Source organism: Schistocerca nitens, chromosome 2 (assembly GCF_023898315.1).
Source record: "Schistocerca nitens isolate TAMUIC-IGC-003100 chromosome 2, iqSchNite1.1, whole genome shotgun sequence".
Taxonomy (NCBI): Eukaryota; Metazoa; Arthropoda; class Insecta; order Orthoptera; family Acrididae; genus Schistocerca; species Schistocerca nitens.
The window spans coordinates 141,064,055-141,088,519 of NC_064615.1; the positions used below are offsets into that span (position 1 = coordinate 141,064,055).

Consider the following 24,465-nt stretch of genomic DNA (forward strand, 5'->3'; position numbering starts at 1 on the left):
AATAACTCTACAACTGGCAACATACGTTTCGCATATGGACTGCACTGTTAAAATCGCGGTCACAACTTCTATGTTACCATCACTCTGTATAAAATGTTCTTGGTTATATAGGCTCACACAAGAGTCACTGATAGTGTTACATTTCCTGGTAGATATGCTGTCTGCTATTTGAAATCAAGTCTATCCATTCAGCCACATACTTGCATTGGATCCTGTGGAGATATCTTTTAATGATTGCAGCCATTGGTGAATCATATTCGTGCCACTGTCATACCTCGAAACGAGTCACCCATCTGCTAAGGATCCCATACAGCAAAACTCCAGTGTGGTATTTTAGACAGTCGCTCTGCATCTTGGCAACTAATCTTCAGTCTCTGCTCTGCCACCGAGCGAGGTGGCGCAGTGGTTAGCACACTGGACTCGCATTCGGAAGGACGACGGTTCAATCCCGCGCCAGGCCATCCTGATTTAGGTTTTCCGTGATTTCCCTAAATCGCTCCAGGCAAATGCCGGGATGGTTCCTTTGAAAGGGCACGGCCGACGTCCTTCCCCATCCTTCCCTAATCCTATGAGACCGATAACCTCGCTGTTTGGTCTCTTCCCCCAAACAACCAACCAGATGATGTCTGCCCTGCCCTCCTTGCAACTTTGTCCATGTGATCGTTCCAATTTAAGTCGGAACTGAAGTCAGATAGTGCTGTATCTAAGACCTTCTGCATCCCGTGGAGAAACAGGGTGAGCTGAGCGAATGCAACGGGACCATGTTTTGAGCACTTGATGGAAATGGGCACATGTTGTCATAGCTTCGTCAGCCATATACATTGTGAAAGGCCAGCGCCAAACAAAGCTTTCTTCTGCAACACGAGGTAGCAGAAAAGACAGTATGAGCATTTATAGTAGTGTTTCTTACCGGGAAATTTAGGAAGACTCCACATCACACAGGAACTTTAAGAGAAATGGGGATCTTGCTACTGCATTGCAGAGCATCTCCAAGCTACATACAGATATTGCAGTCCAAAGAAGATCTACATATCTCAGAGTGCAGTCATGTCTATCACCCAAACATTCTATTCCTGCTCGTTATTTTGTACCACCCAACAGAGAAAAATTACGAACTATAAAAGCTCTACTAATGTTACGCAGTAGAGAACTTGATATTACCACATCCCTGTCTTCCAATATATCAAAAACAAATACCATCTGATTCTGCCATCGAACATTTGTGACGATCCTATTAAATACACAGGTATTGGTCTATTGGAGCAGGTGGCCTGTGATCGAAGTTACTTCCACAGACCAGTGTAAAGTTTCGTCATCTGTACTGTAGGAGGACTGCATCCCACAAACTATCAATTGCAGGAGAGGATTCCTGTGTTTTTCTTTCAGAAGCAGTGTGATGTGTTGTCTTTTTATGCTGTAACATATCCAAGCAATGTGTGACTACAGCTTTGTACACTGTCTTCATTTTGTTTTTTTCCACAAAACTTGGACTTCGCATGATGTAAACAATGCTCCTCCCATAACACACAGGTTGCTTGAAATAAAAGACAGAGGCAGTGTTTCTTATTGACAAAAAATTTGGAATATATTGCAACATATGGAAACTGGAAGAGTGGGGTATTTCCTAACAGCTGCCCAAAGGTGACTGCATTTAATGTCATCTTCCACAATGACGTGGTAGCAGATGGCTAGGTGTTCCATTTCGATTGATTTCTTATATTGCAATCATGTACATGATCACTGTTTTCTGCAGGCCATCCCCGGAAGGTACTGCTCTCACCAAGACTTTCTCCATCTCAAACAAGTGGCATCATTCAATTATTATGTAGTAATCAACAGCATATCAGTGGACAGATGAGATGGAAAAGACATTGTTGATATGGGGTGATGTACTGTAACTAGCCCCACAGTTGGTAGTGCCTTCTATTTTAGCTATTTTACCAATTTTTCTGCAATTTCAACGCCGACCAGTGGCACAACATCATGCTTCTCAGTTTCTGTATCATTGCTAAACCACCTATCCACGACTTTGCGTGAGTCATATAATAGATTGCGAATGTAGATAGATGACTGTGCAGTATGTCCATTTATTGTTAATTCTCCAACAAACACACTAAAATATACTAGACAGCGCCCTGTACTGATGCATTTAGGTTATCTACATATTTCTAGCACTTCGAATATAGTGTATAATTTATGAATACTATTGCCCATCTTTCCCTATGTGGATGGGAGTCACAGAGCATTCTCATTTTCTTAGAATAAAATTGGACATTGAATGATCTCCCCACATTGTCTTTGACCAACCTTCCCTACAACACAATGTCCTTGATTTAATTTGCAACTGATCAGAAGTAGGAAAGTGCTATAACCATTATATTCCACATCTCGTGAAGGAACAGACCGAGCCAGATCCAAAACTATTGTTCAGCATGGACTGTTCTTACTCACGGTGTCCATCCATTTGCACAAGATCTTTCCAAATGAGTACATGTCGAGGAGGTTACCACTCCTTATTGGTGTGTAGTTGATATAAGAGTGTTGTGATGATGGGGCTCCAGATTATTATTCCTATTAGTCATGTGGAATGCAACGTTGTCAGTATTCCAATGAAAGAAACATATTTCCAGTGCATGACATACATTCTCCCTGCAAGTTTCTCTATGATAAACTATGGTGACAAACCGTAAAGTGATAGAATTACTACCCAGGACACCAAAGAAAACATCGATTCTTTGTAACACAAGCACTACATAGGTTACCATAGACAAAAGTTGTCTGCTGTTCACAAAGCTCGAACCTGATTATGGTTCAGAAAGTACGATATGTTTACAACAGTCATCTTACAAGGAAAATAAACACCATGAGCAGTAGCCAGAGGAGATGTAAGAGCCTTATCACAGTTTATCACCGCTCCTGGTAACGTGCCTCTTGCACACATAAGTCATGGTCTGGTGTTATGTTACATTGCTTATGTGCGGGATAATGTTGCTGTTTTGCCTTGACACCACATCCCTTTTCTTTCCCCTATTAAGCCTTGTATATATAGCATCAGTCTACCCTCCAGAACACGCAGTTTTATTGATTTTGCTCATACTCATTTTATGGTATTTTTCTCTATTTTTATGCACTCTCAGTCAATTTCCATAATTTTACTAGGATTACATATATTTCATAGTTTTTATCTCAATTTTTACGTATTTCAGATCAATTTTTCGTGGATACCATGTTTTCCTCGAATTTTATCGATTTTATGTCATTTTTTTTTTGCCAGTTTTCCATATGTATTTGGTCATGTTGCTGACATACCCATATACTCTATGATTTTCTACAAGAATATTTGCGTAACTTATACACTAACTTACTAAAAATCATAAGATTTGCCCTCACCCCGATGATCCACATACATGCATTTTGGATAGGACAGACATGAAAAGTATAGTAACTGTACCTTTGTAACTATATGAAACTGAAGGCTCGATTGGTGTCTAAGATGTGACAGATAAATGGAGTAATTCACATACGTCTTCGTTAGTCTAGAGGAGGGTTTTGAAATAGGTTTTCCATTGATGAACATGATTCATCACACATGCGTTGGATGCCCTCTGCTGACATTGCTGTGGAGACGTCTGCTGTTATCGATTGGAGATAGATTGCGCTCTAAGTCACACACAGAGTACACAGTTGTGTACAAGTCGATCGCAAGTTATACTACACAACCAATGCATCCTGAGAGAACAATGGAAAAAATGGTTAAGTGTGTGATAAATGACCTGGAGCAGCATCTCCCTGTTTTCACAATGCATCATCAGTTCTCTCATTAAGTCATACCTCATTACAACCCCTCTCAGCCGATCACTCCACCTACTTTCTATTATCCTTTAATGTAGATACATGTCAACTTACAGGCAGATCGATCTCTTTTCCAGGAAATCATCAAAGACGGCAGTCAGCTTGCATGCATCACTATTACCTCAATAGACATGGATCTGCATTAAAGGATGATAGAAAGTAGATGGATCGATCGGCTGAGAGGGGTTGTAACAGGGTATGATTTAACGGTAGATTGTGATGCACTCTAGGAGATGTTGTTGCAGGTCATTTATCATGCATTTAACCATTTTTTCTGTTGTTCTCTAGGGGTGCATCACTTGTGTGGTAAAACTTGTGATCGACTTGTATATAACTGCGTGTTCCGTGTGTGGCTTAGCGCGTTAACAGTAAACATCCCCACACCACTGGGACCGATGGCCTTTGTAGTCTGGTCCCCTCACAAAAAACCACCCACCCACACCACTGTCAGCAGAGCGCTTCCAATACGTGTGAGATGAATCATGTTCATCAATGGAAAACCCATTTCAAAACCCTCCTCTAGATGAACGAACATGTACGTGAAGTACTCCATTTCTCTGTCACATCTTGCATGTATCACTATTACCTCAACAGACATACAGTAAAATGTTGTTAAAAACTATACAGCAGCTGTTCTGTAAAGTATTTGGTAGCTGACACCGCATGGTTCTCCAATTGCTGAAAAAAAATTACTCGCCATGCAAAGTGGTGGCTCTCATGATCAGTTTAATTTATGAGCCTATCAATTTGATATTATGACGTGCCACCTGCAGTTACAAGCGATGACTGGGGTACCACAGACATGATTCTTGAGTTGGAGTGGTAATCCAGCCTTTTTTATTGCGATGATATCTTTCAATGAAATTTCAGAGTCCCACATACACAGAGTGAGATGATCATCGTAATAAAATCAGATATATTACCGAATTTATGAAGTGATATGTAGTATAAACCTTATATTTACAATTTCTCTGTGCTGTTACCTTAAGAGACTTCATATGCGGTCAGGCATTTGTTTACATCAAAGGAGGTCGTAAGTGAGGGGGCATCCTGTGACAGAGGTCTTAGCACTACGTCATGAGGCAAAAATGAGTTTAATGTCGTAGTCCTGCGATACATTACGTAACAGATATTAAGCTGATTAGGACAGATGTCTTTCTGCCTGATGAGAAAATACTTAGAAGAAATATAGCCTATGTCATATTGCTACAGGATTTTTACGAGTAACGATACTTTAGCGATGTGAAAATGCGTGCACACCCCAGTTTCTACTGTCTTCGAAAATAACTTGTATAAAAGGGAGAAATCCACATTTTGCATGAGGATTTCAGGTTGTACAGTCAACAACATAGTTGTCTTGGATTGGATAAAGTGGACGTTTTTAAATTGGAGTATTCGTCGGGGTGAAATTGGTTAGAACTACTGTGTATATCCAAGCTCCAGCTGTTTGTTTTGCAGTGTACCGCGGCTGGCGGCATGGGAGTTCATGAGGAGTCGGCGACCACAAGTAACAGATTAGTTCGGCCTGTGACGGGCAGTTGGGTACAAAGAATGAACTGACCTGTCTACTGTTGCCTGTGGCAGCCGGGGCTAGTGAAGTTACCAGCGTGCTGCATGAGCGGCGTTAGAAGTAGACGTGTGTGTTGCGTGAGAAGATTCAAAATGACGGGTGTTTGCGCTGGACGGTTATTCCACCCATCTAAATTGATTGCTTGGTGACAGTCTACCTCCAATCTCTGAGCATTCGGTACAGGGGTGCGTGGATGCCGTGGTATGGGCGTGCGGCTACTGTCATACCCGATATTTGTGAGGGTATCTCCTCACCTGTGCTCGCGAGACGATGCGATGCCCCCTGTTGGTGGAGGATGGCGCGACCACGGCTCCTGGCAGTCGGTGGACGCACTCTTCACGATCGCGACTTTATGTGATCAGCTGGATTTTTTTCGCCTGATATGTTTAGAAGAAACGTTGTGGAGGAGGAAGGTGTTTGTTTTCTCAAATGTTAGTGCATACAAGACCTCGGATATACAGGGTGATTCAAAAAGAATACCACAACTTTAGGAATTTAAAACTCTGCAACGACAAAAGGCAGAGCAAAGCACTATCTGTCGGCGAATTAAGGGAGCTATAAAGTTTCATTTAGTTGTACATTTGTTCGCTTGAGGCGCTGTTGACTAGGCGTCAGCGTCAGTTGATGCTAAGATGGCGACCGCTCAACAGAAAGCTTTTTGTGTTATTGAGTACGGCAGAAGTGAATCGACGACAGTTGTTCAGCGTGCATTTCGAACGAAGTATGGTGTTAAACCTCCTGATAGGTGGTGTATTAAACGTTGGTATAAACAGTTTACAGAGAATGGGTGTTTGTGCAAAGGGAAAATTTCTGGACGGCCGAGAACGAGTGATGAAAATGTAGCACGCATCCAGCAAGCATTTGTTCGCAGCCCAGGAAAATTGACTCACAGAGCTAGCAGAGAGCTGCAAATTCCACAATCAACTGTATGGAGAGTCCTACGAAAAAGGTTAGTTATGAAACCTGAACGTCAACTACCCGAGGCGATGGATCGGCCGCCAGGCAGCCCGTGACAGAGCACTTCATCACTGGCCTCCAAGAAGCCCTGATCTTACCCCCTGCGATTTTTTCTTATGGGGGTATGTTAAGGATATGGTGTTTCGGCCACCTCTCCCAGCCACCATTGATGATTTGAAACGAGAAATAACAGCAGCTATCCAAACTGTTACGCCTGATATGCTACAGAGAGTGTGGAGCGAGTTGGAGTTTCGGGTTGATATTGCTCGTGTGTCTGGAGGGGGCCATATTGAACATCTCTGAACATGTTTTTGAGTGAAAAAAAACCTTTTTAAATACTCTTTGTAATGATGTGTAACAGAAGGTTATATTATGTTTCTTTCATTAAATACACATTTTTAAAGTTGTGGTATTCTTTTTGAATCACCCTGTATTTAGTGCTACGATCTATTTGCGGTGAAAATTTCATTACTTGATGTGTGTGATACTCAAACACTGAAAATATTTTTTACTACGAAGAAGGATCATTGTAAGATGGAGGTGAATGTTTTAAGCGCTCTATTTGACTTCTGTAAATTGTTAAACAATTAATTTGATAGAGTAGTGCAAATGGATTATTTAACTCTATTTTTGATATCGAAATTGCGTCAGCTCTCAGCTTGTGTCCAGCATTAGCCAGCAGGATCACAGTATTCTGAGGATAATGCATGTTTAGATACGTTGGTTCACACAGACAAACAGGAAGTGGGCTCTTGAGAGAGACAGAAACAGGAAGCAGGTCTGGAATTTTCCGATCAACAGAATGCCGTCACTTGACGCTTTGTTTTTGTTTGGGGGGGGGGGGACATGAGATCAAAGGAGGCCGATATGCGGTCCCTGTTCGGTGGTCTTTAGTAATGTGATCTGTAATTAGGACATTGAGCGGTTTTTATCTTCATGTTAGCGCCCTGACGATAGACACTCACGCGAGAGACCCCCAAACGCTACTATACTGCACATCGTTCCATTCATGATCTGTAGACCACTTTTGCAGAGTTTAATTGTCAGTGCAATATGACTGCTGTATGTTTCTTGAGCTGTACAAAATAGTTTGGTGCTGAAATTCTCATAATTTTTGTGTCTGCAGAAAATACTTTCACACCAGCAACAGCAATTTGGTAGGTAAATTCAGAAAGAACCAATTAGAATGCTACAATCTCAGGAAGTTCCATGATGTCAGAGAGTCACAAGACATCCTTTGTGGGAGGGCATAGGAGTCTCTAGAGACTGGTTCGACAAGATGGGGGCAAAGCAATGATGCATCTACAGGAAGTTTAGTGACGTTGGAGACAGGTAGAATTCTGTACGCCCCCCCCCCCCCTGCCCCCCCCCCTCCCGAGAACTGCCATTGTGGCTTTAGTGCATCTCTGGACCAGTATATGTAGGACATCGAAAATTCACCGAAATTCCTGCTATTTTTCTCGTATGCACGACAGCATTTCGAATTCTGTTCTTTTTTCTTTCTTTCGCATTCTGTTGTGGGTTTCCAAACATGCCTTAATTTTTGTATATGTAATTGTTCTGATTTTCCTGTCTAAGCTTAGATACCAGTGAGCTTCGAAAAGTGAGGAAAATAAAAAGTAAATGCCTCAACATCCCTGACTGCAGCAGCTTATATATACTAAGCCCACTCTGCGTTTCCATGTGCAATCAGAATAATAAAAGTGCCAAAATTGTTTAAGTATTCCTTATTGCCTATTCATCCACAAACTGTTTAAATAAACAGTATTCCATACACTGCGGTCAATTTCCTGACAAAATCTTTATTTAAATAAATAAACTATATTTCAAACACTGCCGTGTATCCCATAAATTGTGTAAATAAACAACATGCCACAAATTGCCTTGTCTACCAGAAATTGTTTAAACAATATTCCATACACTGCAATCGATTTCCTGACATGGCTAATGAGCTGAGCCTCTTTCCCGCCAATTTCTAGGTGAGGTATGGGTGGGGATGGGCTAGGGGGTTTCCCAGAGAGGAAGGAGTTAAGTAATTGATCAATATAATTAATTAGTCACTTAATTTGATATCAAAAGTGTGCTTGTATCAGCGAGGGTAATCCCCAGAGGGGTGCAGGGAGGAGGAGGGCGAGGGGGGAGGAGTGGAAGGGGAGGGGGTTTCTTGGAAGGACAGATTAGTCTTAATCCACTTAGCAGAACAATACGTTAAGAATCTGTCAATCAAAAGAGAAAATAGGTGTGGCCCAGAATGTATGTTTGCCCCTGATGCAGGCAATCCACACTAGCAAAATGTGCTCGTAGCACCCTTACCTTACTACTTTCGAATCTTGCGTCCAGCAGACTGTCCTATTTTTCATTATGTTAAACACTTATGTGTTTAAAAGTAGGATTTACTATCTTATTTAGATGTCTCATATCCTTCTCTGGTTTATTGCAAAGTACATTACTTACCATATTGCAACACAGGTAAATGAGTATTAGCTTCCGAATTTCGTTGTTACCAATAAAAGACCTCGTTTTCTTTACTAAATAACGTCTGTAAACAAAAAAAAAGAAAGAAGAAAAGAAAAGAAACACAAAATAAGAACAGATTTTACTCGGTTACAGCGAGGATAAAAATTTTGTAGCTTTTATGTTTACAAAAGGCTACATTTAAAACAGGTGTTCGAAAATTGTATCGTTTGGTTGAATACAAGTATTGCATCACTCAATCATCCCTTCACAACCATGCCCAACCGCTTCATTCATGTGTGGCGAGGTACGTCATCTGGTGACATCACATGTTCAACATTTCTTATCCTCTTATCCGTTTTCGGTGTATTTCCCAACATTTGCGACCCCATGTGTCTTATATTAAATTAATTGTCTCAGCGTCATCTACGTGGCTGCGAAGGTCTTTAAAAATTAGTAAGAATCACCCTGTATGTTTCATACTTTCATTAGGATTCATGGGGTCTGTAGCCCCACTACTAAGCATTTCGTTTCATAAGAATGTCGGTGGATCGAATATCGCTGCCGGTACTTTTTTTTCATTACCACGTACTCAGTCAACAGATACGCGGGATAAACCATGAAATTGTGTGATGACCGACAACAACCGTTTATTAATGTAAACCAAGTCTGTTTTTCATTAGACCCTCTGTGTACTGATGTAAGCTGTCGCCAGCACACCAGTCGGCAAAGATGTAGCACGAAATCGATAGTAGGCGCACGTACAAGTTCGCCAATCACAAGACAGGCCAGGGAGAGTCTCACAAGCAACAAGCCGCCAACGTCCTTTTGACAGCAAGTATTCAGGCCGCCGCCACTGACCAGAGGAGCTTAGTCACTAGTCACTCAGTCACTAACTCGCACCCCAGTTGGCATATGTCAGTTCACATCACTGGCTACAACAGTAAATACCATCAGATTATAGTAAGATTACCGAGATTGTCTGCAAGAGGATTATTTCTGACGAGCTTGTACCACAACACATGGACTCTATTCCAGTTAATTACAATCGCCAGTTCCTGTAAATAAAAAACCATATTAATCCACATGTGCATTTGTGTTGTAGAAAGAGGATACTGGCCTGAAATAATAACATCATCTTCCTTGCGTCCTTGGTACAAGACTCTACAGTGGCGACGAGTACACTACAGTGGCGGCAGGGACACTGCACTCTGAAAAAACCATACAGATGCAAAAATTCGGCGTTCGTTGAGAACAGTTTGTGAATGTAAACCAAGTCTGTTTTTTTCAATAGACCCACTGAAAAAAAACCATACACATGCAATAATTCGGCATGCATTACAAGTGCTGTTTGTTGCAATAATTGTTTTTTATGTTTCTGAGATCATTATCATCCTGATTCGTGCAGTGCTCCATAGGTTACACATTATACTTGTCACAAATGTACGTAAAAAAATATAAATAAAATAATAACACTTATTTGAGTGAAAGTTTGGGTATCCTTTCTTTCCAGTCTCCTTACGACATATTAAAAATTTGCTTGGTCATAATAAATCTGTTATTAGAATTACGTGCGAATGGAAAAAAACGAAGTGTCGGTAGGGAGATTCGATCCAAAGACCTTGCACTTCTGAAACTAAGCGCTAACTCGCTCAGCTGAGATCTCTTTATAGCACTAGCGACAGTTTAAAACTTGATTTTCTCGAAAATGTTTGAGAGTTGGCTCTTCCTGATTGCATATGCTGAAAGTCCTTAGACACGCCCTACACATCCTATCAGTATGAATCTAATTGGTGAGGGCAAGTTCGTACGGTTCCGTAGTTAGCATCGTATAAACGGAAATTTCTGAAACTTCTTAATCAACACAAACAGGAACTCTGACCACTGTCTCAATCAGGTGCTACTATGAAATATTTCCTATGATCAATTTTTAGAGCATCTGGTCTCATATGAGTTAAAACAATTTTTAACATAATTATTTGTATGCTTGTAGTTTCTCAGTAAGTTCTTAATATTTTTATGTTTCTTGTTTGACAGAAGCGCTATTAAGGAAGTACTGGGTGATACCATCAGAGAACATGAAATAATAACTCTGGCGCGTCATTACGGTGTGCGATGCAAACGAGAAAAAATAACAAAAGATCAATTAAGGTAAGCTGATCTGCTTCTTAGTAAGCTCAGTGTGTTCTTAACTTGCCGATGGACAGAAAATTACATATGAATCCTGCTGTTGCGAATGCTATTTTCCTCATAGAATGGCATGCATACTGTTCATCGTATGATCAATAAGAATACCAAGTTCCATATCTGTTCCAGATTATCCTCGTTATTTACTTTCTTTGTGTTGTAAAACAGAATTTGAACTATTCCTCCATCGAGTAATCATTCTGCACTTTTGACAAGTTATTATGCTATCTTTGAAAAATGAGCCACCATATTTACCATTACTTAAATTTATTGACCCCCCCATGAACCATGGACCTTGCCGTTGGTGGGGAGGCTTGCGTGCCTCAGCGATACAGATAGCCGTACCGTAGGTGCAACCACAACGGAGGGGTATCTGTTGAGAGGCCAGACAAACATGTGGTTCCTGAAGAGGGGCAGCAGCCTTTTCAGTAGTTGCAGGGGCAACAGTCTGAATGATTGACTGATCAGGCCATGTAACATTAACCAAAACGGCCTTGCTGTGCTGGTACTGCGAATGGCTGAAAGCAAGGGGAAACTACAGCCGTAATTTTTCCCGAGGGCATGCAGCTTTACTGTATGATTAAATAATGATGACGTCCTCTTGGGTAAAATATTCCGGAGGTAAAATAGTCCCCCATTCGGATCTCCGGGCGGGGACTACTCAAGAGGACGTCGTTATCAGGAAAAAGAAAATTGGCTTTCTACGGATCGTTGTGTGGAATGTCAGATCCCTTAACCGAGCAGGTAGATTAGAAAATTTAAATAGGGAAATGGATAGGTTAAAGTTAGATATAGTGGGAATTAGTGAAGTTCGGTGGCAGGAGGAACAAGACTTTTGGTCAGGTGATCACAGGTTTATAAATACAAAATCAAATAGGGGTAATGCAGGAGTAGGTTTAATAATGAATAAAAAAAATAGGAGTGCAGGTTAGCTACTACAAACAGCATAGTGAACGCATTATTGTGGCCAAGATAGACACAAAGCCCAAGCCTACTACAGTAGTACAAGTTTATATGCCAACTAGCTCTGCAGATGATGAAGAAATTGATGAAATGTATGACGAGATAAAAGAAATTATTCAGGTAGTGAAGGGAGACGAAAATTTAATAGTCATGGGTAACTGGAATTCGTCAGTAGGAAAAGGGAGAGAAGGAAAAGTAGTAGGTGAATATGGATTGGGGGGGGGAAGAAATGAAAGAGGAAGCCGCCTTGTAGAATTTTGCACAGAGCGTAACTTAATCATAGCTAACACTTGGTTCAAGAATCATAAAAGACGGTTGTATACCTGGAAGAATCCTGGAGATACTAAAAGGTATCAGATAGATTATATAATGGTAAGACAGAGATTTAGGAACCAGGTTTTAAATTGTTAAGACATTTCCAGGGGCAGATGTGGATTCTGACCACAATCTGTTGGTTATGAACTGCAGATTGAAACTGAAGAAACTACAAAAAGGTGGGAATTTAAGGAGATGAGACCTCGATAAAATGAAAGAACCAGAGGTTGTAGAGAGCTTCAGGGAGAGCATAAGGGAACAATTGACAGGAATGGGGGAAAGAAATACAGTAGAAGAAGAATGGGTAGCTCTGAGGGATGAAGTAGTGAAGGCAGCAGACGATCAAGTAGGTAAAAAGACGAGGGCTAATAGAAATCCTTGGGTAACAGAAGAAATATTGAATTTAATTGATGAAAGGAGAAAATATAAAAATGCAGTAAATGAAGCAGGCAAAAAGGAATACAAACGTCTCAAAAATGGGATCGACAGGAAGTGCAAAATGGCTAAGCAGGGATGGCTAGAGGACAAATGTAAGGATGTAGAGGCTTGCCTCACTAGGGGTAAGATAGATACTGCCTACAGGAAAATTAAAGAGACCTTTGGAGAGAAGAGAACCACTTGTATGAATATCAAGAGCTCAGATGGCAACCCAGTTCTTAGCAAAGAAGGGATGGTAGAAAGGTGGAAGGAGTATATAGAGGGTTTATACAAGGGCGAAGTACTTGAGAACAATATTATGGAAATGGAAGAGGATGTAGATGAAGACGAAATGGGAGATAAGATACTGCGTGAAGAGTTTGACAGAGCACTGAAAGACCTGAGTCGAAACAAGGAACCGGGAGTAGACAACATTCCATTAGAACTACTGATGGCCTTGGGAGAGCCAGTCATGACAAAACTCTACCATCTGGTGAGCAAGATGTATGAGACAGGCGAAATACCCTCAGACTTCAAGAAGAATATAATAATTCCAATCCCAAAGAAAGCAGGTGTTGACAGATGTGAAAATTACCGAACTATCAGTTTAATAAGTCACAGCTACAAAATACTAACGCGAATTCTTTACAGACGAATGGAAAAACTGGTAGAAGCGGACCTCGGGGAAGATCAGTTTGGATTCCGTAGAAATGTTGGAACACGTGAGGCAATACTAACCTTACGACTTATCTTAGAAGAAAGATTAAGAAAAGGCAAACCTACGTTTCTAGCATTTGTAGACTTAGAGAAAGCTTTTGACAATGTTAACTGGAATACTCTCTTTCAAATTCTGAAGGTGGCAGGGGTAAAATACAGGGAGCGAAAGGCTATTTACAATTTGTACAGAAACCAGATGGCAGTTATAAGAGTCGAGTGGTATGAAAGGGAAGCAGTGGTTGGGAAAGGAGTGAGACAGGGTTGTAGCCCCTCCCCGATGTTATTCAATCTGTATATTGAGCAAGCAGTAAAGGAAACAAAAGAAAAATTCGGAGTAGGTATTAAAATTCATGGAGAAGAAGTAAAAACTTTGAGATTCGCCGATGACATTGTAATTCTGTCAGAGACAGCAAAGGACTTGGAAGAGCAGTTGAACGGAATGGACAGTGTCTTGAAAAGAGGATATAAGATGAACATCAACAAAAGCAAAACGAGGATAATGGAATGTAGTAGAATTAAGTCTGGTGATGCTGAGGGAATTGGATTAGGAAATGAGACACTTAAAGTAGTAAAGGAGTTTTGCTATTTAGGGAGTAAAATAACTGATGATGGTCGAAGTAGAGAGGATATAAAATGTAGACTGGCAATGGCAAGGAAATCGTTTCTGAAGAAGAGGAAGTTGTTAACATCGAGTATAGATTTAAGTGTCAGGAAGTCGTTTCTGAAAGTATTTGTATGGAGTGTAGCCATGTATGGAAGTGAAACATGGACGATAACTAGTTTGGACAAGAAGAGAATAGAAGCTTTCGAAATGTGGTGCTACAGAAGAATGCTGAAGATAAGGTGGGTAGATCACGTAACTAATGAGGAGGTATTGAATAGGATTGGGGAGAAGAGAAGTTTGTGGCACAACTTGACTAGAAGAAGGGATCGGTTGATAGGACATGTTTTGAGTCATCAAGGGATCACAAATTTAGCACTGGAGGGCAGCGTGGAGGGTAAAAATCGTAGAGGGAGACCATGAGATGAATACACTAAGCAGATTCAGAAGGATGTAGGATGCAGTAGGTACTGGGAGACGAAGAAGCTTGCACAGGATAGAGTAGCATGGAGAGCTGCATCAAACCAGTCTCAGGACTGAAGACCACAACAACAACAACATATTTATTGAGACCTAATGTACTATTTTTTAGAGTTCCGTACCCCAGCCGGTAAAAACAGAATCACTTAATTATCCACCAGTCTGTGCATGTGTTTAAGACCCCTTTTTCTCGGGAATAGATAGAGGTAACTAGCTTAAATTTCTGTCAAATACTAATTTTAAGCTCTACAGTATTATGGTGGTATAAAAAATTTAAGCTTATAAGTCAGTACATTCAGAATATACGGATATTTATCTCACATATTTTGATTCTAGCCAACTCACTAATCAAAACCCATAGATGAAATATCTACATACATTAACTAAGTTCGTACTGAATCTTTAGACGACGAGTCGTGCTTACACTTCTTTTTTTCCTCTTGTTAACTGGCTTTCAGATCTGGAACGTTCCTCGACAAAGAAATGGCACACCAAGAGACTGATGTTAGTCTTTTGAAAGTTTACTTATCGTTAGGGACAACTCGCCCCGAAACGAGAATAATCAGTAGCATTTCAGGGTAGCGAGAGCCAATAGGATTTCTTCATTTTGGAAGAGCCTGTGAGCGGTCTGGCGTTGCACCTTTTATGTTCGGTGATCTCTGGGCGCTGTGGCAGACATTACGAAAGGACAATGTTTACATGTGAAATATTTCTGGAATAATTTGTAGAAAATGATTCATGGAATAGTGTATTTTGTCACTGCGGTTGTTGTTGTTGTGGTCTTCAATCCTGAGACTGGTTTGATGCAGCTCTCCATGCTACTCTATCCTGTGCAAGCTTCTTCATCTCCCAGTACCTACTGCAACCTACATCCTTCTGAATCTGCTTAGTGTATTGATCTCTTGGTCTCCCTCTACGATTTTTACCCTCCACGCTGCCCTCCAATGCTAAATTTGTGATCCCTTGATACCTCAAAACATGTCCTACCAACCGATCCCTTCTTCTAGTCAAGTTGTGCCACAAACTTCTCTTCTCCCCAATCCTATTCAATACCTCCTCATTAGTTACGTGATCTACCCACCTTATCTTCAGCATTCTTCTGTAGCACCACATTTCGAAAGCTTCTATTCTCTTCTTGTCCAAACTGGTTATCGTCCATGTTTCACTTCCATACATGGCTACACTCCATACAAATACTTTCAGAAACGACTTCCTGACACTTAAATCTATACTCGATGTTAACAAATTTCTCTTCTTCAGGAACGATTTCCTTGCCATTGCCAGTCTACATTTTATATCCTCTCTACTTCGACCATCATCAGTTATTTTACTCCCTAAATAGCAAAACTCCTTTACTACTTTAAGTGTCTCATTTCCTAATCTAATCCCCTCAGCATCACCCGATTTAATTTGACTACATTCCATTATCCTCGTTTTGCTTTTGTTGATGTTCATCTTATATCCTCCTTTCAAGACACTGTCCATTCCGTTCAACTGCTCTTCCAAGTCCTTTGCTGTCTCTGACAGAATTACAATGTCATCGGCAAACCTCAAAGTTTTTACTTCTTCTCCATGAATTTTAATACCTACTCCGAATTTTTCTTTTGTTTCCTTTACTGCTTGCTCAATATACAGATTGAATAACATCGGGGAGAGGCAACAACCCTGTCTCACTCCTTTCCCAACCACTGCTTCCCTTTCATGCCTCTCGACTCTTATAACTGCCATCTGGTTTCTGTACAAATTGCAAATAGCCTTTCGCTCCCTGTATTTTACCCCTGCCACCTTTAGAATTTGAAAGAGAGTATTCCAGTCAACATTGTCAAAAGCTTTCTTTCGGTTATCTTTGGGAAAAAGGGAAGGAAATAAAACTTGGTCCATATTTTCAATACATTCTTGGCTTCTGCCTCAGGTACATTCACGTATTGTACAGATTTACCGAAAACTATATTGTAATTTGTAGTAGTCAGTGTATTGAATTGTTGTCTTGGCGAATAGTGTTGCTTGTTATAGTGAGAGTATAGTTTACCCTTAAACATTTAGCGAGAACTGAAATGGGGAATACGGAATTTGTGGTACAAAACACAGTTGGACACCATAACCTCAATCAGATGTAGAGGAATATTCGACAGGAGTCGTTGGCTTTGAACTAGTGGCCTAGGAAAAATGCGACAAACGTCATAAACAATATGGTGACTATAGCGTGATGTTATTGGCGATTTTTTTCAAACGAGATAAGCTGCAGATCAGTCTGTCACCAAAACTACAGTTTTTTTTCCCAATTATGACATTCGTTGGCCTCTCCAACTCACAACCAAACTGTCACCTTCGAACCTAACCGAGACCTCGGGCGAAGCTACACATCATTCTGTCACTACAACTAGGTGTACGCAGTTTCACAATCAAACAATCAAATTGTCATCTTCCCACCTAGTGTATACCTCGGGTAAAGCTCCAGATTAATTTGTCACCACAACCAACTTTTTTCCTTTCTTTCAAATTCGTGGGTTTACTCAACTAACAACAAAACTGTGAATAAACTCTATACAAAACAAAAGCGACGCACCACAAATGAATTATCCGAATGGGACGGAAGTCGGTAGAACCCATGTACATTTACAGACAAATAAATTATTACAATTTCATAAGAAATAGGATGATTTATTCAGGAGAGAGAGCTTCACAAACCGAGCAAGTCAATAACGCTTTGGTCCACCTATGGGCCTTACGCAAGCAGTTATTCGACTTGGCAAACATTGACAGTGTTTCTGGATGTCATGCTGAGAGATATTGTGCCAAATTCTGTCCAATTAGCGCATTAGATCGGCAAAATCCCGAGCTGGTTGGAGGCCCTGCCCAGAATGCTCCAAACGTTCTCAGTTGAGGAGAGATTCGGCAACCTTGCTGGCCAAGGTAGAATTTGGCAAGCGCGAAGACAATTAGTAGAAACTATTGCTGTGTGTGGATGGGCATTACCTTACTGGAGTGTGAGCCCAGGATGGGTTGCCATGAAGGGCAACAAAACGGGGCGTGGAATATCGCTGTAAGGGTGCCACAGATGACCATTGAAGGGGTCCTGCTGTGAAATGAACTGGCACCCCAGCCTGTCACTCATGGCTGTTGGGCTGTGTAGTGGGCTTGTATTCCACCTCTGTCTGGGGCATCTCCAGACACGTCTTCGCGGTCATCGGCGCTCGCTTCGAAGCGGGACTCATCACGAAAGACATTTCTACTCATGTCAATGAGATTCCAGTCCGAAGATGTATGATGATCTGGTGAACCATTTCTTTTCGTAGTAGGGCCCCTTTGGTTGTCATCCAGTGCTCCCTTACAGCAATTCTATCCCCCATTTTGTTCCCCTTCACGGCAAGCCACCCTGGGCCCACATTTCAGCAAGATAATGCCCGCCCGCACACAGCAAGAGTTTCTATTACTTCTCTTCGTGCTTGACAAACCGTACCTTGGCAAGCAAGGTCGCCGGATCTCTACCCAATTGAGAACGTTTAGAGCATTACGGGCTGGACTCTCCAAATAGCTCCGGATTCTGACGATATAACCGGCCATTTGGACATAATTTGGCACATCCCTCAGCAAGACATCCAGTAACTCGATCAACGAATACCAAGCGTATAACTGCTTGCATACGTGCCAGAAGTGGACCAACATATTATTGACTTGCTCAATTTGTGAAGGTGTTTCTCTTGAATAAATCATCCAATTTTTCTGAAATTGTAATCATTTGTTTGTATGTATACGTGTACCACACCTGCCGATTTCCATTGTATTCGGAAATGCCTTCTTGGCGCGTCGATTTTTTTGGTCTTAAGAGCGTATATGCACCAAAAGGTAACGTGACAGCAGCCATTAACATTACGTCACTGGCCAAAACCGACGACTCGTATCGAACACTCCTTTTGAACCACTTCAATGTCTATTCTCTTTTTTGGTATAAAGTTCATTTTCAATCGCCGTGTGGTGCGACCTTTGTCTTGATCGCTGAATTCACGAAAGTGAATTTAACAATTCGATCGTCGCAATTTAAGCTGTGCGCTTAGGTTCGTGCCTCATCACACCCTCAGAAGTCCCAACATATTCGGAATAAACAGCAAAGTATTTCTGACAAACAAGGTTAGAAATATGAATTCTGCTTGTTTCAAACGCAGCAATTTGAGCTGTCTTAGATTCCTGCCCATCCACATCATCAGAAATTCCGACGTATTCGGATTAAACAGAAAAATTATTAGTAACAAGCTAGAGTACAAATGTTAATGCTGATCGTTACACTTGCAAGAGTTTCGTCTCTTTGTTAAATCAGACTGAAGTCAAAAAATCGAAGAAACTCGTTCCTGGGAGAGCACACTCTTGTATGTAAATAACGTCTAATATTACAGAACATGCTTCTATTAGGTGAATAGGAAACAAACAGAATTCTTTACGAATGCGAAAATGGAAAAGAAAGTTAGCATGTAACAGGACACGAAAGTGCTTCCTCTGATACCATAACCACATGTTTCTAGGTCTAATCACAGGACCACGCCCTTCACATACAGCTCTGTCCATTAGTATAGCGTATATCTTAGGATCTCATAAAGGATTTTGTTTTCGCTGGTGTGCTGTTAACTGACAGCTGCTTGTAATAAATCGTCCCATGAGTGACGCTTGTGATAAATCTTCAATGCGCTATTGCCTTGAAACGGCTTGCTGTCATAACACGCATGTTATAATACGAAAACAACAGAAGGCAATTCAATATCGAGTCTCCAAAGTAGCAAGCGAGGTACATCACATGACCCAACCAGAATGCCGTGAAATGCTATTAGTTATTGTTGTTTCGGACCGAACTGTCCCTAACAATAAGTGAAAGTGTCAGTTTTCTTTAGTGTCGTTCCAGCTGGTTTCATACGCCTCACAACATTGTCCTGTCGTACATCATTCTCTTCATTACAGAATAGCACTTACACTCTACGGCATTGATTATTTGTTAGATATATTCCAGTCTCTGACTTTCCCTAAGGTTCTGATCTCTACGACTCCCTCTAGTAGTCTACTATGAAAGTTACTCCCTGCAGAACCGGTTTGAGGCCACGCGGAACCTGTATCACTGATGCCCTCCCGCCCGCCTTTCGTATTTCCCTAAATGTATTATCTTACTTCCCTATGAAATGCGGAAATAGCGTCTAACAAAATTTTAGTTCACTAACTTTAGCACCAGCGTGCTTTTTACTAATAAATCTAAATCATAAAACTGAATAAAATTTTTGGACCCTTATTTACTTCATTTATACACTGACACTGGTAAAATGTTATAGGTCTTATTTTCACAAGACGGAAAGACGAAGCCTTGCATTGTCGCAGGTTCTTACCATCGCTCGAATTACCAACAAGTAGAACTGACAGTTGCCCGCAGTTGCAGGCGACCTCGTGTACAGGCTGTCGAGAAATTTACAGCTTACGTTGAACAGTGAAATGCGGCCTATTATAAGGCCTAGACTTCTGGCTTCTGGTACAACAATATTCCACGACACGCTCCACAGGAATACGCCACACAGTAAATTATCTTGACACACCGTATGGGAAAGCCTGACCTTCATTCGTGTTTAACGGTCGATACCGCTACATATGGTGGGAGAGAATGAACACACTGGCATACCTGAATGAATTAAATATTAAAACAAGTACGAAAACTTTATAAAATTGCACTGAAACACAGCAGACAAAATTTCTGTAAAGGAATAGTGGCTGCACAAATTAATGGAAGGAACGTGGAACAGGATGAGAAAAGCAACACTATGTGAGCTAAATTATCACTATGCTTAATACAAATGAATTTTTGTCATCCCACTGTTTTGCTTAGTGGCCGACGTCGTTTGGTGTGATGATATGATTTGTTAACTGTTTAGAACAAACAATCTCTGCTGACAGTTTTGTGACACTATTTCATAACAATGCGCAGAAGACTAGAGCGGAACAAAACAAACATTTTTGATAATTTGTGATACATAAAATGGGGTTTAATAAAGCAGGAGTATGACGATTTTATTGTTAAATATACGGACTGTGTTATGCCGATTATCTATTATTTCCATTGCTGCACAACCACAAACCACACGCACGTAATTAACTCCTAGTTCAAAACTATGCGAGCCCCTGACAGCGCACGTGTTACTAGGATAGAGCACCTCTGAGGTCTTACAAGTCACTTGTTCTAGACAGTGTGTTCCACGTACACAGAGTGTCACAGATAAAAGGAACACGTGCAAGAATTAAGGAAAAAACGAGGTAACTACAGAAACGAAGGGCTGAAATGGACCTACCATTTATTTACAGTGAAAAATACAGTGAAAAACACATGTATAGAAGATGTTGAAAAATGACACCCTGCAACATCAATACACACCTGCGTACGTCTAAGCATATATTCAGACACACCCTGAGTTCCGACATCGATGTGTAGTAACCTCTCCCTTCCTAATCGGTCTACTGGACTGCGATATAATTGACCGCGATCGCGTACGCCTAATAAAATTTTACAGTGAGTAATGCTATTGCTACCGAAGGAAAATAATACGGGTTAGTATGAGGAAAGTGTACAACAGACCCTTCTGGAGGAATAATCTGTTATAAACTTAGTCTAAACACTGATGATAATTTTGAAGTGGCTGGAATATAGTGCAATCGCTCACGAACCACACTGGGAGGAAATAGGTACCACGTAATATTTAATACAACACCTGACGCATGCGCTGTAGGATGCCAGTACATTTCATATGCGCGAGAATCGGCATAAATACCGCGACTGCACCTGGGCTCTTCAGTAGTTGTGTACTCACCTGATGATGGCCGGACGTCTCTGGGCCGAAATATCGTGGCAGAATGTCGACGGGATCCGGCTGCATACCCGGAAATTATTAGAAAAAGGTCGCCAGACCGCCAGGGCAATGAAACCCCAGACTCTTGAGAAAGGTAATGGCAGAGATATTTAACAAACTAATGACTGGCGCGGCAACAAAAGGTAATCACGCTTTTCCACAACACAACAGTTCACGAGAAAACAACTGAATCAGAAAGCACTGAGTTTACGCTAACTTTTTATTCTGAAATACTAAATTTTGAAAGTAAAGTTTCATCAAGTTACCGATTAAATATACGTAATTAAAAATTTGTTATGTAAAAAATGACTTTCAGTAACCTCCATGTAACGTAAAGCAAAACTTAGAAAAAAGCAAGGAATTTACTTTTGATTATTGAAAGACTGAATTGAATTTACTTTAAGTAAATAAGCAACTGATTTTACTTTTAAAATAACGACAATAAAATGCATAGCAAGCCAGCAGAAGTCACTCGCTAAGCTCCATAATGAATAAATGACATTGCCCACTCTTTTAATTTGTGCTGTATCTTTAGTTATTAGTTTTGCCAGTGAAATTTTACGTTACTTTAAGTGAATGAAGTTAATACTCAAAACTGCAAATTCGTTCAACCTCTGTTATGAAATACAAGAATGAATAGTTACTGAGGCAGAAAATTTAGACTGAAACTGGACATTACCAAACAAAACTGGTAGTAAATTGTTAATCAATTTTCATATTCTTACGACACTCGGTGATTGTATGGAAAGGAAAGGGACCCTGCTTAGTAATAAGAGGACAATGGTTCCAATGGCTCTGAGCACTATGGGACTTAACATCTGAGGTCATCAGTCCCCTAGACTTAGAACTACTTACACGTAACTAACCTAAGGACATCACACACATCCACGAGCGAGGCAGGATTCGAACCTGCGACCGTAGCAGCAGCGCGGTTCCGGACTGAAGCGCCTAAAAGCGCTCATCCACAGCGGCCGGCAATAAGCGGGCAATGACAACTCAGGTGCCCTAGAAGTTTTAACTATTGCAGGTTATTATTCAAGTTAACTCATACCCTTTATTATTCAAGTTAACTCATACCCTGTGAAAGAAATGTCTCCTGGAAATGCTTCTACAATACTATATCAGTCACTTTACGGTCTTACGATGTTATAGCTGCGCGAGCGACTAAGAACGTAGCCAACGACAATTCTGAGCTGCCGCTATTGCTGTTGCTGCTGGGTGAGAACCCGAGTGGCCTGCAGAGCCACGCATAATTATGAGACTGGCAACAGTCAGAATTGCAGCTTCCTCCGCCTGTCCACTCTTACCGTGTTCTCAATGCTCGCGAGTTAACGGACTTAGTGCGCCTACACTGGCGCTATCTTAGCTGCACATCACGTCCGCGGGAGCGCCCAACAAACACTTCCGCACTCTTTCATGACTAGCTACTCTGCTTCCTCTCTGCTCGCAGCGCGACAGACGCTCCATACGCAAAGATAAACAATGACACAGCTACTGCCATTTCGTCGTTGCTATCGATACATTAAAAATAAACTGTCCTTGGCTATTACCCAGCAATTTACAATATTTACATTATAATTACAATCAATTATATACAGTCAGAAATAAATACACAATTACATCCATTACATATTAACTACAGTTTCTGTAAGAAAGCTTACATATTCAGAATCAGAAGTTCACTACAAGTTATCAACAGATATTAAACGCCGAAAAATTTTGGATGATGCAAAAGGTATTTTATCTGCCTTTTCGGTGTTATAAAAGTCGACGACTTCACGGCTAATGTTGTCTTTCATTTCCCGTATTGGTCCAAAAAAAATGGCTCTGAGCACTATGGGACTTAACATCTGAGTTCATCAGTCCCCTAGAACTTAGAACTACTTAAACCTAACTAACCTAAGGACATCACACACACCCATGCCCGAGGCAGGATTCGAACCTGCGACCGTAGCGATCGCGCGGTTCCGGACTGAAGCGCCTAGAACCACGTGGCCTCACCGGCCGGCTTCCCGTATTGTGTGTGGATTTGTTTCATAGACCTCGCCCTTCAAGTACCCCACAGGAAAAAATGCATGTTGTTAGATCCGGCTAACGTAGTGGTCATAAATGTTTGCCGACAGTTCGTCCCTCAGTGAGGACATCGTGGAGTCATTCCAGGGATACCTCAGAAGTGTGGCATGTTGCTCCATCTTGCTGGAAGAAGCAGTATTGTCTTTCATATTCAGTGAGCTGAATACAAAATGTATCAAAAATTTACATGTATGCAACCGTGTTAAGGGTAGCCTCAAAAAATATCGGTCCAATGACGCAGGTTCCTGTAACGCTGCAATAAACGCCGATTTTTTCATCATGGAGTGGTTGCTGGCACACAGGGTTCTCTGTTGGCCAGTGCCTCGTGTTCTGTAATTCACATGGCAGGAAAGATGAAACCATGCTTCATCACTCATGATGTAATGGAAAGGGTCTACCCAACCATCGTTGATGTTATTCAAAAGCCACGTGCAGTAATCTACACGTTTCTGTCTGTCATCCTCCCGTAAAAATTGGCTATTTGTGGTAAGATCTTACGGGACCAAACAGCTGAGGTCATCGGTCCCTAAGCTTACGCACTACTTGAACTAATTTCAACTAACTTACGCTAAGGACAACATACACACCCGTGCCCGAGGGAGGACTCGAACCTCCGACGAAGGGAGCCGCGAAGGGCCGCGACAAGGCGCCCAGACCGCGCGGCCATTCTCCGGCAATTGCAGCACAACCGCCACACGATATGGCTTCAGATTAATACTTTTCAATATCCGCTGGCATCTTCTACTACTTACATGCGCCTGTTGGGCCAATTTATGTGTAGTCTTCCTTGCGCCCCGAATAATTCTGCGAATGTCTGCAACAAATTCGGGTGTGCGAACTGCATGAATTCTTTGTGGTTTTACATTTTGCACAGATCCGTAGGTGCGCCAGTTTTTATACGGACTCTGTATTGCTCTCTTTGCAGGAAGTCTTCTATCCAGATACCTGACCCAGAAAATTTCGTGAGTTCCCTTAATCGAAGCTGTTTGCACCTATGCTTCCACAATTTC

At 41.3% G+C, this 24,465-nt stretch overlaps 1 protein-coding gene across 1 annotated transcript in view; it reads left to right on the plus strand.

Annotated features, from left to right (window-relative positions):
• LOC126234302 (EF-hand domain-containing family member C2-like) overlaps positions 1–24,465 on the plus strand; it is a 240,230-nt gene that overhangs the window by 200,373 nt on the left and 15,392 nt on the right. The window contains exon 11 of the mRNA XM_049942988.1: positions 10,871–10,984. Coding sequence (XP_049798945.1) covers positions 10,871–10,984 — 114 coding nt within the window. The remainder of the gene's footprint in view (positions 1–10,870; positions 10,985–24,465) is intronic.